Below are 13855 nucleotides of genomic sequence, written 5' to 3'. Positions count from 1 at the left end.
TACAAGACATACATTTATGGGTGACAAAAATTTACGAGGAGCCCTGTGATTGAAGCCAAATGCCTGCGTGGTTCAAAATGTTTTTGGGCTCCACTTATTCGTGTTTTATTACCTTTTCACCATGAGCTCTGTCTTTATTGCATAATAATATTCTGTAGATTGAGCTGGCAGGGAGGATAGAGGTTGACGAATGCTCCTGAGGAAAGCAGGGGGATCTGGGAGATTTGTGGAGTGGTGCTGAGCCATGCTGCTTTGGGTTTTTTTTTTTCAGGTGTGTGTATGTGTGTGTTTGTGTGGGAAACCTGATAGAAATCAGATTTGGCAGAGCCATTATCCCCTTTAGACTTCAACAGTAGGCCTACACTGCGCTGTGGCCGCCACTAATCCCATAATGGGCTGACTCTGCACTGAAGCCGCACAAATACTGTTCCCCTTGGTGAAAACTGTGACAGCGGGTTTGTTTCTGTTAATGCTCCCCGTGTATGTGCTCTACATTACAGTGTGCGCATTAGTTGTGTGTCGTGCGTGCGTGTGTTTGTGTGTGCCTCCTCAGGTGAGTGGGCACAGATAGGTAATCTAGTGTACAGAGTCATCGATTTTCCTGGTGCACAGGAAGTGGCTGGTTATTGATTCTCAGGGACAGTGATGTCACTCCAGACGGTGTGGGGTGTTTACTTATCCATGATAAGGTCCGAGGCCCTTTCTCTCCACACACTGATCAAATAATCTTCTCCCTCTGTCCTCTTACCTTTTATCACTCTTCTCTCATCACTCTTTCCACCCCCCCTCTTTTCCTTCATTGTGAATGCCCTCTTTAACCCCCACATCCCTTATGTGTGACATAATCGCTTACGAGGGACGTCACCTGGCAAAGTCATGAAACTGGCCAGATTTGTAGTCTACAAGGGTAAGCATACAATGTTTGACCCAGAAAAAAAGTGTCTCCGTTTAAGTTCATTTAAACCTGTGTCTGATACATGTGCATAAAGTCAGAAATTTGATTATGAAACAGCATTAAAGCACCACCTTCTTGTTCAGCAGACCTTTTCCATCTCTTTGCACTTTAAAGGCCCTTATCTTTTCTTTATCTTTTATCACAAAACGTTACTTCTTCTTTCATTCTTGTCTTTTTTCTTCCTCCTCCTCAACATAATGTGAACTCTCACAAGTTTCCAACACCACAGACTCAGTCAAGCCGCAGTACCAGTTTAGCCGAGTACCATGCACCATTACTGCTTATCTACTTATTGATGGGTTAATGACTTTTTATCAAGCATGACACCAATGGGAACACTGTCCAACCTCCTGGTAGAGGTAACACAATGGTATCTGCCACTTTGGGTTATGTAAGGCCGTCAGCAGGTCATGTGTACACCTGTTTCTAACAGGTATGAAGAAGTCAAATCAAAACATAAAATCAATAACTACTAAAAGTATTTCAAAAATGGTCATTTACTTTCAGCATGACTTGATAAATCGTCTAATAATATCGTCTAATATTATTTGTCCTCGCACTCAGTAATACAGTCACCAGTAAAATAAATTCAGTAATATAATCAGTGAATGCTACACTTGACAGAAGCCGACTCCTGATTATATCTGACCCTTGAAAGTTAGTGAGATTTTTGAATCGGACTTGAGTTCACAAGGGGAATGATATACAGAAGAGTTTTCAGCCGTTGGTTTGTTCTTGTCAGGCCTGTAATTGATTAACCACAGAGCAAATATGTCCGACACTACCTGTGGCATGAGACGGAGACACACACACGCACACACACACGCACACACACACGCACACGCACACGCACACACTCTTCTCTCAGGGTTATGAGCTCCATGGAGAGTTTGTAAAAGTGAAGAACCAGCACTACACATTAACCTGGTGCATTTTTGAAGGGAGAGTTAAAAATGTTTAAGCTAGATTACTTTTTAAAATAACATAACCCAAAAGCACAGATGTTGTGTCATAGGCATGTCGTATGTTTTTCTCAGCGTGCAGCTTTTGCTAATCAAGCAAACACAGCATGTAAGCGTGAAAAATGGAAACTTGTACAATATCTCTACATGTATTTTGCCAATAAAAATGGCTTAGTCAACATATGAGGTGATGCTTTCTAAAAGCTGTATTCAGATTTAGATCCGATTTAATTATTCTAATCATTTATTTGTCATTTTTATTATATTTGACTTAAATTTACTGCGAGACAGACGAATGACTCAGCTCGCACTGTTTGCGAAACCAGTCGGATGTATGGACATATTTTAGGCCCGGAATATAATGTGCTTATCTAAGCATTTTTCCACTGTTGTTTTGGACAGTACAAACTCATGACCTCATGTCATGTGCTCGCGATTTCGTAATTGAGGAACTGGCTGGGTATATTCTCAAGAGGACAGCAGGCATGTACATGTACTGTGAGTTTGTGTATGTTGGTGCTTGTCCCTCTTGTGTTTGCACACATGAGTCTGCCGGCTTCACTGTGTATGTTTTCTGTACTACAGCTGTGTGAGATCTATTAGAAGGTACAAGTACTGTTATCCAGACTCCTCACACCCTTGACTGGCCTGGTTGATTCCTGTAAGTAGGAGTTTTGGGTGTTGCTGTAAGTATTAACCAGGTGGAACTAGGAGGGAAAACCAGCTCATATTGCTCACATATTAATATATATAACTTGTAATTAGTCCCTGTAGAACATGAAAGGTCCCTATAATGTATTAGGAGACCCACGCCATGAAATTCACATGAACATATAGGCGTATGTTGCTAAACCCCTTCCTGAATAGTGATTGTCCAGTTGTAGCTTAACAACAATAACAAGGCACAACAGGCCTAGCCATGCTTTGGCTTTGTCCGCATGTTAGAGAGGTTGCTATGCAGAGAAATACTCCACATTTAAAGAGTTTGAAAGACAGTGTCTTTTTCATAAACCTTTCCAAATTGCTGTCGTTAGCATGTGGCTACACATTTTACCCCTTTCAGTACTCGTAATCCGGCGATAACTAAGGAGAATTTCACACTACACTGGTTTGTTGGGCGACAGGTTGAGAGCCAAAAAGTACCTGTTCAGTATATATTGTGTTATGTTATATTTCCCCACTGAGTAGAAGCTGCTGTGTTGTGTGTATAGTGTGTCTGTATATAGTGTAAGGTGAGGTAACATTAGCAGGTTTGTCCTGTTCTTTATTAGATTTGGGGAAGTTTACACTCCAGTAACCCCAGCCAAACTTATTATGAAGATAGCGTTACAGTTTACCAAACAACTTAGTTAGTCCTCACCCTGAAAGCCTCAGAACAAAATAACAGTCTAATCTTACATTTTCCTTATCACACTTACATACTGAGCCTTACTGGCTCCACCCTGCCATGCAAGAACAAAGCTGCTCCTTTATTTCCATGTCTTCGGCATGGATCTTCGGCTGGTATGTTGATGGATGTTGTTTTTGTTTTTGTTGTCAGTCTTTTGGCATTAGATCAGGTATGTAGCCATCAAGTGCATATTTATGACCCATTAACAGTGAGTTAGCCTTCAACATTACAAAGACAGCCAGAGGCATAATTTTCAACCAACTGATGGAGCTAATGTTAGCTTAATTGGCTTACTAGTCACAGCTGATTAAATTGGCTGGCAATAGTTGTCAGATCAGCAGAAAAATTGATGGTCGCTGGCTAGAAGTGAGAGGCCTGCTTTTGTCTACTGCTGTCTAAAATCAAGGACCCATTGTTTTTTAAAAAATATGGATTTTTAAGGATTTTGAGCGTAAATCTGGCACCAGTATCGTTGTAAGCTACATGCGTGCAATGGAGAAGGGAAAGGTGTCGCAGCAAGTCATAAGAGGAGCAGAGCTTCATAAATAGTCAATTTTAACTTTTATTACATAGAAAATGCACTTCCTTTATCTTATATTGCATCTGGGTGAGATTTAAGTCACTATTGGGAATCAGTAATCGCTAACAAAGGCGGTGAAAATGTTAATAGAATAACATTTTTTTTACTTTAAATTAGGATTTCCACCTTCACTCTTTGCTGTATTTCATCTGTCTCTGCTGTTCAATGTCACAAGAGGCATGAACGTCTCAAAATAATCTCTAAAATTACTGGAAATGCCGAGTCAGCGAAGACGGCTGAGGGGACGGCGACCAAGGTGATCGGGTTTCCACCTAATCAAACAGACATTTCATAAACGATTAAACATTAATGGGGCAGCCGCCGTGACGTCGCACTCAAATGAGGTTCTGCCAGCTATTTTGTTCTGCCATTCAGTACCGGGGCTCATTGCCTATTAATGAAGTAATAGGACACGGTCAGAATGGTTCTGAGGGCGAACGATTAGGCCATATCACTTCCTCCCCCCTTAAAGTACAGCGGTATCACATCCACCCTGTGCAATCAAAACGCATCTTGGTGAAGGTTACAGATTGAGAGGACAGATAGTGGAAAGGAGGGCAGAAGTGAAACCGGCGTCGGCAACAGACACGAGTGCAGATTAATGCAGAGTGCCATGGTTTCTAATCTTTGCTGTAGCCTCTGTGATGTATTACATCACACTTTATCAGAGTCTGTTTTTGTCTGCTGTCTAAGCTGGCACACCTCACACCAGACCACTGCGCTCAGGACTGTCAACCTTTCTTGTGCTATTATTTATATAAAAAAAAAAAAAAGAGTTCATTGACCTGCGTGTTTTCTATGAGCAGCTCCATAGAGAAGATAAAACTTTGTTTGTCAGGCTCAGTGGCTCATCAAGTGGCTCATCAGCCGCTGATTCAAACCAGCCACTTTGCTAACAAGCTGGAGTGTCGTGTGCTAGAAGCTGCTGTTGTGCGCTTGATGTTTATTGGTTGGTTTGGGAATAAATCATCTCCTTTCTGTATGTGCACAGAAACAGGTGAGGCCTCAGATCTTTTGTGCTGGCTTTACAATGCCCATTAAGAATTATAGGGTGATGATCAACAACTTTTTGGCCCTGTTCCCAGCGACATGAGTCATTTTTTGCTCAGTCAGCAGAGCCGAAGTCTTGTCAGTAAGAGAGAGAGGGAGAGAAAACAGCTGTGCATGCCAGGAGGCACACAGCAGCGTCAGACCAGAGGGGCTGTTTTCTTTGGGGCTGTTAGAGTCCCGATGCTGGTATAGGTTCAGCTTTCAGTCCCATGTTTCTGGATAACATGAGTAGTAAAGATAAGCCCGCCTTAGATTTCACCGTGCATTTGTCTTCAGTATCTAAAAACTTTGGAAGAGTTTTGTCTTCTGAACTTTGGGCGGCACCTTTGGACTTGTCTCCCATGTTTCCCATCGGTAAACTCAATAAAGAGGGGGGAGTCAGAGGTCGGCGGGGGGTTGTTATAATGCAAACAGAGAGACTGTAGAGACTAAAGAGGACAGGTGAAGCAAAACGGTGGGATGTTCATTGATTTGTGGTGGCTGTGTGGTATCAAGATAAAGATAGCAGGGGAAGGGTTGGTATTTTCTGTTTTTCTATGGGATCTTTTCTGTTGGAGCCTGTTGTATTGTGACAGCTGCCCTCTCCCTGTTAGAATAACATCCCCGGGAACTCACTCTTCCTCACGTGCACACAGGGGTTTGCAGGCCAACGCCTTTCCCCTGGATTGTAGCCTGTATAGATTATTTAGGGAATTGTGTATATGCATGTGTACGCCTGTCAGTATAAAGTCATAAAAGAGAGGGTATTTGTCCCAGATACCTCTTTCCCTCTTGATCTGTCGTTTTTCTCCCCCCCTCTTTTCCGTGTTCTCCCTGAGGTCTCTGTAGTTCCTCCGCTTTTCATGGAATCCAGGGAACGCCGCTTCCTCCCAGTGTTGGTGTGCGCTGGTCCTGGACCCGCTGGTCTGGGGGGCACGCCTCTCTTCTCAGGAAAGCCGGCGCTCGGCGAGACCGCTCCACTCTGATAGCCTGCCAGAATACACACAGATCAGAGAAGAGGCGACTGGGAAAAGAAGAAAAGGGACCAAGTGTCGCTTAAAGAGGGCCAAGAGGCAACTCTGGTCCACTTCATTCCCATATTGATTCAACTTTGACTCATAAGTCTTAACATCTAATGACAGTTACGGTTAAAATTGCACTACATGTAATCCCCACTTCTTCTGGAGCTCATGATCAACAGGTTCTGACAGCTTAGCTCCAGTTTTAAAGGCTGGTTACTGCTGTGTCTGCAGGTTGTTGCCTGTTGGACAGGTAAGGGTTAACCCTCCAGTTTGCTTTGGTTAAATCCTCAGTGATGGATGAACAGGCTCCAACCTAGAGCTGTGTTTGAAGAGTGGGATGGAGGATACCCTCTTAGTCTGCAGTTTTCACTCTTTGACTGACTGAGTTTAAAACTGTCCTCGTATCCGTCGATCCGCTATATTTAAATGTATTGATTTACTCCATTACTGTTGAAAACAACCACAGCAGGTTTCAGGGCGATCTGTTTACACGGGGACAAAAAAGTCTTAAGTTGTTTTTCTTCCCATCAGAGTTGCTGTTGTGAGCCTCTGAGCTAAGTTGAACCATGTGGTTTTGTGTTTGCTGTGAAGTTAGAAGACTTTTGTTTTGGCTCTTTTGGTCAGAGAAACTCAACGTTATAAGTGTGCAAACAGATCAGTAAAAGTGAATTACTTTCTATGAAACAGACCAGATTCGTTTGCTCGGTGAACTTCATACCTCGGCAGAACTTTTTTTTTTCTATTTTCCCTTTTTGTTTTTTCAGAGAAACAAGAGAGGCAGCGAGAGAGAGCAGAGAAGATTGGTTCCTGCAACTGTTGAGCTGCCCTGTGATTGGTGGAAGCCTGTTGCTAGGCTTATGTCAGCGTTCGAGAGTTTTCTGCTTCCTCTCCTCTGTGCACTGATAGGTTGCGTTTGAACTGGTCTGGTGGACTTCTGCCACTTGTTGAACATCCCCTCAGCTTTTGCGGTTCCCTTGTGTCTTACTGCATGAGAAAACACAGCAGCCGCAGCGCTCAGACACATATGTGCAGAGTTTACGCCTGGCACGGCTTCCTCTCTCTGTTTTTTAATCTTATTAACTTTTATCATCCTCTTTATTGGTTTGAAGCTGTTGTTAATTCTGCTCCGCGCTCATAAAGGACAAACAAGTGCTTTAGTGAGCATTTGAGAAAGTAGCTGCCATACTTTTCTTTACTTATAAAGAACCGGTTCTTGACAGCAGACAGTTAGATCTTAATGAAACAGCTACAACTAATTGTTTGTTCCAGATTTAGTATCCACTTTTGCACCACTTTGTACAGCAATATAATTTCTATCCTCATAAATTTGCAGTAAAATGTTCTAACATGCCAGCAGTTGTATGTGAAGTATTTGTTTACTGGTGTACTTGTACCTTAAATTCCTCAGTGGCAGCGGCCGCAGAGTGTATTTCATGCTCTGGTGAGTGATACTGCGTTTTTGAGTGTGGGACGCCTTGTAAACTTGATGGCTGTTGGCTGTAGTTTGCTTATTCATGAAGCTCAGAGACAGTGGTCAGCTCGGATTTAAGCAAGAAACCGGATGCCAAAATTCCAATAAGTAAAAAAAAAAAGTGGAGGTGGAAAAAAGTCAAAATATCCAGAGACTTCTCAAACTACCCCTGCAGCACAATACACTTCTGTGCTATCTATCAACTGTCCACACCTGCCTCTGTGAAATGTGCATAAAATAAGCTGGTGCTCTCATGCACAAAGTAGGCATTAAGTTTCTTAGGCCACTGGTTCGTGCATTAAAGGGAGCCTGTGTCACCGTGTGGCCACAAGAAGCAATTATGGGATAATGCTAAATGCTAAAATGTCATGTTAGACGACATCATAAGCTACTGGTCATACCAGACCATGTGAGGCTATAGAGCCAAAACCTCTGAGTGCACTGAACTGAGCAGGGGGATTTATTTCTCATCTTCAGCTTTTAATTAGTTAAAGGAAGATTGTGTTATTTCTTCTGTCTTTTCTTTTAATGGGAAAATTTTTATTACCAGTAGTTTAAGACTTGTGGAAATGTGTTCATTGTTCAGGCCTTTCCGCCAACAGATCACTATCTGATGATACATGCTGTTAAAACAAATCTGAGATGATTCCTGTTGCTTCCAGGAGCCTTTCCTCCGCCTAATGTTGTCCTAACCCCTGTACTCCAAACGCCCATCACACACACTCACACACACGGTTACATCTCCAGGGTGGCACGGTGGCTTCCTGTAGCTAAAAGGTCACTGCCTTATCGCCTACAACAGCTAATGAGCCTCTCAGCCACTGTGTTGTCTTGCCAGTTTGAAAGAGCCACTAACAAAGCGTGGCTACATGCTAATTCACTGAAGCGCGATCATGACAAGCATGTTCGGAGTGCTTCATTTCATCAGATGTAGTTTGCTGCTATCAGCCATGCAAGAAAGCCTTTTCGATTGACTGTAGGTGACATCAAATAACTGATGTGCTTTGAAGATTTAGGTCTGCAGGCTCCCCTGAGACACCTGCAGTGTGGTTTTTTGGTATGTCACAGTGTGTTCTGAAGCAGCTTCAGGAGACACCCCAGAACACGCAGAGTCTTACAGGTTATAATACGAGCCGGGTTATATTTTGAGGTCTTCAGTCAGATATTTTGTCATGTTTTTGTAGCTGTACAAGAACCTCAACTCAAGTTGCTAGCTTTTTCTGGTGCTTTCTGAATCTTTGCAGAGCATTTCTAAAATTATATGGAGGTTTAGTGTTTAATTCAGCTCAGGGTCCCAACGGCAAACATGCAGCTGATTATCATTTTGACCAACAACGATGAACAGCCTCCATCTGAGAAGGAACATATATGTCTGGATCAGTGCACTTACACAGATACTCCTGATGTGAGCACAGTGAAGCCTCACAGAGTGGTCAGTGCGTGCGCTTTGACAATAGTGTTTGGCCCTGTCCGCGAGGCCGGACCCCCGAGCCTAAGCGCTTTTTATGTGAAAAGGTTTGGTGTGTCGTAAGCCCTAACGCTGACCAGCCTCTTCTGCAGCTTTGCTGAGCCATGGGGCTGCCCTGGGAGTGCTGACTCCAGCCCTGGGAACATGTTTACCGCTGCCCTGCACCCCATCCTGTGGCATCAGGAGAGGGACCAGGGGGGGGGGGGGGTGGCTTGATCCACACAATGAACCTGCTGAATACTGTGCTATCCAGCTATCAGTGCTGGGGACTTGCAGCCGGTTGCCGAACTGCCCGGACAGGCTCTTGATCTGAGCGCACAGGGGCAGACTTGTCTTTCCTTGGCATCCGCTCGTCATCTCCTCATCGTTACCAACTCAAACTTGCTTGTCTGCTTTTTATTGGATATCCCTTCACAGTTCGCCCACACACTTTGATAGCCAGATTTGCTGGTGGAAGGAAGAACTGAAACAAAGACGGTATCTCCCAAAATGTAAGACTAACAATCCAAACTATTGTGTAGCTTTCCTCCCCTTAAAATTTTGTCTTTGTGAAAGGTCAGAAAAGAAAAGTCCTCTGTGTTTTGCTTGGGAAACATGTTATTTTGAAATCTCACACAGAAACATGACGCACAGATGTGCATGCGTGTGTCTGTGGACACACTGGCCAGTATGTGGATGCTTTTGTAATGTGGTTGCCGGCAATCCACAGAGGAAACAACACTTGACTCGCATGTGCTTTTACATGAAAATACAACTGCTCCTCTGTTGTTTGCCAGAAATTTCAGAGACAAATATAATGCTTCTGGTACAAATCATTTCCACATCGACAGACTTGTTTGGGTCATAGCATAATTTACGATATGATACTGTGATAGAAATTTTGGAGAACACAGTGTTGTTTTCCATAGATCTCATCTGACATAATTCTGAGTAATTATTGACTTTCTAACCACCGTGGTGTGATAAACCAGCTGTATATTGTTCCAGTGAGCCTGTTATTGTCAAACTGGGATAAACAAAGCCATAAGAGCTGCCTTCCTTATCTCTGCTTCCTCCTGACTCCTTCAGCCTGGGCTGATTGGTGGAGGAATGGCATTATCTGTGGTCTGATAGGCTGCTCTGCAAAGCCACTAACTGAAGGGCCGTTGTAGCTGCAGCAGGTCTGCAGCTATTCATCTCGCTGTGCACTGATGTTGATCTTTGCACAGCAGACCTCCAATTTCTGTGGCTCGGTGAACCCCCCCCACACACGCACACACACACACGCACACACACATCCCCGTGCAGCAAGAAGCCAATAGGGGGACTTGCTGCTGCATGCAGGAGCTGGCTGTGGGTTGTTGTTGTTTTCATTGAATGCACATTACACAGATGATCACACAGATGCCTTTTCCAGCCACATTTGGCAGTGTTACAGAAAACTATTTCCAGGAACCCTGCAGGGGAGTTTGTCCATACCATGATAATTGATTTAAGTATTGATGGGGGAGCCAAATCAGGCGGCGGCCACCTTGACTTGATTGCTGCCATCATTTAGCATACAGGGTGCAATGCATAGCTGCAAATGCAATCATGATCAATGGCAGCAGGGAACAAAAGAAGGAGAGAGAAGTGATGATGTTTTCTTAGAGGGGGGATTGTTCTCTCCACTCACGTTTAGGACCCCCCCTCCTCCTCCTCTTCACGGTTAGCTCCGCCCACACGTGCGAAAACACTCTCCCGCCGCCATTGGCTGCTGGGAGGCTGTTTTCGCCACCCGATTGGCCGCCGAGCACGTCAGTCACACGAGCCTCGACTTATTTACCGAATGTATGCGCGAGAGAGGACGGTATTCTGCTTCAGGGCTGCAACAGCTGACTGCCGAGCACTTTACCCAGTGCCTCAAGGAACAAAGAGAGGAGGAAACAGCCATTCAGAATCCGTTTTTTTTTATTTTCATTTTTTTATACCCTTAAAATAATCAAAGTGCAGCGAGGACGCGAGATGAGGCACGCGGTCGCACCGGCAGAAAACGTGGAAAATAATTCTTTCGCAGTGACAAACCTGTTAAAGATATGTACCCATTGTGAGCGGCTAGGCAAAAAGGTAAGGGGAAGAAAAAAAAAGGATCAAAAATCGCTCTTTTTAAATGCATCATCTCAATGTGACGTTGGGATTCAAAGAAAAAGAAACTGGTGTCACATCATCGGTGTTTTGAGGCGACGTTGTTGCTTTGAGACAACAAGCTGCAGTGCAGTCTTTTGTGCAGCAGGCTTGTTTACGAAGAGTTTGTGGTCATCGGGCATCAAATCGGCCCTGGCTTTGTTGTCTTTGTTGATTTCGCCCCTAAAGAAGAAGACGTGTGAATGACACGTTCAAAGCCGTCTTTGTGACCCGGTGTCATTTCTCAATAATAACGCATTTCGTGCTCATTCATTCATCCGCTCCGCTGTGCGCTGCGGGACGGTGTCCGCTTGTGGACATGTCTCGACAAGCAGCGGAAAGTTACCGGACATAATCCAGGCGATGTAAAGGTGTCTGCTGTGTTTTAATGTTCCGCGATTGCAAGGTTAGGTCTCGCATTGATTCATTAATTCAGTGTCAGGGTTTAATTTTCGCTGTATGCATCGTTTTCGTGTGACACTGCAAAGAGCTGGATGTTGCTGCTACAGTGGAGAAAACCTGGAATCGCGCATTCATTGCAGTTTCCTCTGTAATCTAACAAACTTCTTACAGCCTCTCTGGTGTCACACACAGACAAAGCGACTCTGATTTGTCACCCTGGTGAAGCAGTGAAGTGACAGTAGAGGGTCTGCATGAGAAATGAGAAGTGCTGGTCTGAGGCACGCTGTGCGCTGAGCTTCTCCTCTGCCTTCCTCTGGTATTTAAACTGCATGTTTTTCTCTTTTTTTTTGTCTCGCAGGACTTGGGAGTGAGGATCCCGAGACCCTTAGGTAACGGACCAAGCAGATTTATCCCCGAAAAAGAGGTAAGAGAAAGTCTGTAATCCCACAACAGACTCAAACTCAGTGACGTGCTGGATATTTTTGTAATAACTTTTTTTTTCTGCTAGATTCTCAAAGTCAGTAAAGTGGACACCCGGACACAGTCGATATTTGAGGATGCGTTTGCAGCCCTCGGTCGCCTCGACAACATTTCTGTGGTGATGGGCTTCCACCCACAGTACCTGGAGAGCTTCCTCCGGACGCAGCACTACCTGCTGCAGATGGATGGACCCCTGTCTTTGCACTACCGACACTACATCGGCATCATGGTACGGTCGCGTTCAACCCCCGAACTCTCAAAACCACGTTTCATTTAACTGTTAATATATCAGGTCTTTGGATATCTCATGTTTAGTATCACGTCCTCCTCTGATCCTGCAGGCGGCAGCTAGACACCAGTGTTCCTATTTGGTCAACCTGCACGTGAACGACTTCCTTCAGGTCGGGGGCGATCCCAAGTGGCTGAACGGCTTGGACGAAGCCCCGCAGAAGCTGCAGCAGCTCGGGGAGCTTAACAAAATCCTGGCCCACCGACCCTGGCTGCTCACCAAGGAGCACATCGAGGTGAGATGATGGGCATGTTGAGGAGGGTGGATGTGGACATGAGAAGTAGCAGGCTGAGATAATGGGTGGAGGCTGGATTTGGAGGTGTAGTGATGAGGACGAGGACTTGTCATTTATTTGCCTTTGTTTTTTTTCCCAGCGCCTCCTGAAGGCAGAGGAACACAGCTGGTCCCTCGCGGAGCTAATCCACGCCGTGGTCCTCCTCACACACTACCACTCCCTCGCCTCGTTCACCTTCGGCTGCGGCATCACGCCCGAGATTCACTGCGACGGCGGACACACCTTCAGACCCCCCTCCCTCAGCCAGTACTGCGTCTGTGACATTGCCAATGGCAATGGTCATGCTAATCACCATGATGATCAGCTTGGCAACCAGGTGAGTGGAGAAGGATGGTGTGTGTGTGTGTGTGTGTGTGTGTGTGTGTGTGTGTGCAGGTTAAAAGTGAATGTTTTCTCATTTGTGTGTGAAGCAGGAGGTTCAAACCCTGCACCTAACATCCTGTGTGTGCTAAGATGCAAATAAATTCCCCGCCACACTTCTCGTACGACTCTCTCCTGACTGTACTTTCCCTCCTTGCTTCCGTAGGAGATGTGCGGCGAGGTGGAGGTGCTGATGGAGCGCATGAAGCAGCTGCAGGAGTGCCGCGACGACGAGGAGGCGAGCCAGGAGGAGATGGCAACTCGCTTTGAGAGGGAGAAGACGGAGAGCATGCTGGTGGTCACAGCAGAGGATGATGAGTGCGCCCCCTCCAGAGACATCTCCCGACACTTTGAGGACCCCAGCTACGGCTACAAAGACTTCTCCAGGAGGGGGGAGCACGTGCCCACGTTCAGAGTGCAGGTAGAGATCAAATACAGGCTGCACACAGAGTTCAGTATCCTGAAGAAGACGGTCTGTGTGACTGATATTCACATCTTATTTCTCTGTTTTTCTCTAGGACTACAGCTGGGAGGACCACGGCTTCTCTTTGGTCAACAGACTGTACCCTGACGTTGGTCAGATGCTGGACGAGAAGTTCCAGATGGCCTACAATCTGACCTACAACACCATGGCAACACACAAAGATGTGGACACCAGCATGCTGCGCAGGGCCATCTGGAACTACATCCACTGTATGTTCGGCATCAGGTCAGTGGCCGGAAACTTTGCCTGGTTGTGTGATGTAACCTTTATTTTGTAATGTGTGCCGTTACGCTCAATTGGCACTGTTGCCTGTGTTTCTTAACACCGTGTTTCTCTGTACTCTTCAGGTATGATGACTATGACTACGGGGAGATAAACCAGCTTCTGGACCGTAGCTTTAAGATCTATATTAAGACCATGGTGTGCAGTCCTGAGAAGACCACCAAACGAATGTATGAGAGTTTCTGGAGGCAGTTTCAGCACTCCGAGAAGGTAAGATCCCGATCTCCTCTGCTGGTCTGATCTC

At 45.2% G+C, this 13855-nt stretch overlaps 1 protein-coding gene across 4 annotated transcripts in view; it reads left to right on the top strand.

Annotated features, from left to right (window-relative positions):
* Positions 1 to 13855, top strand: part of sesn1 (sestrin 1) — a 52941-nt gene that overhangs the window by 35959 nt on the left and 3127 nt on the right. Inside the window, exons 1-9 of one of the 4 annotated variants that reach the window (XM_076755803.1) lie at positions 10705 to 10962; positions 11780 to 11845; positions 11930 to 12130; positions 12243 to 12425; positions 12565 to 12801; positions 13012 to 13266; positions 13364 to 13428; positions 13516 to 13554; positions 13677 to 13821. In XM_076755803.1, the coding sequence (XP_076611918.1) occupies positions 10861 to 10962; positions 11780 to 11845; positions 11930 to 12130; positions 12243 to 12425; positions 12565 to 12801; positions 13012 to 13266; positions 13364 to 13428; positions 13516 to 13554; positions 13677 to 13821 (1293 nt within the window). In that variant the 5' untranslated portion in view covers positions 10705 to 10860. Of the gene's footprint in view, positions 1 to 10682; positions 10963 to 11779; positions 11846 to 11929; positions 12131 to 12242; positions 12426 to 12564; positions 12802 to 13011; positions 13267 to 13363; positions 13555 to 13676; positions 13822 to 13855 lie in introns of those variants that run through there. The other 3 variants (XM_076755801.1, XM_076755802.1, XM_076755800.1) reach the window with 3 other exon arrangements.

The sequence above is a fragment of the Chaetodon auriga genome, chromosome 18, assembly GCF_051107435.1.
Source record: "Chaetodon auriga isolate fChaAug3 chromosome 18, fChaAug3.hap1, whole genome shotgun sequence".
NCBI lineage: Eukaryota > Metazoa > Chordata > Actinopteri > Chaetodontiformes > Chaetodontidae > Chaetodon > Chaetodon auriga.
Note: the sequence above shows the minus strand (reverse complement) of the source record. Positions and strands in the feature narration are given on the sequence as shown.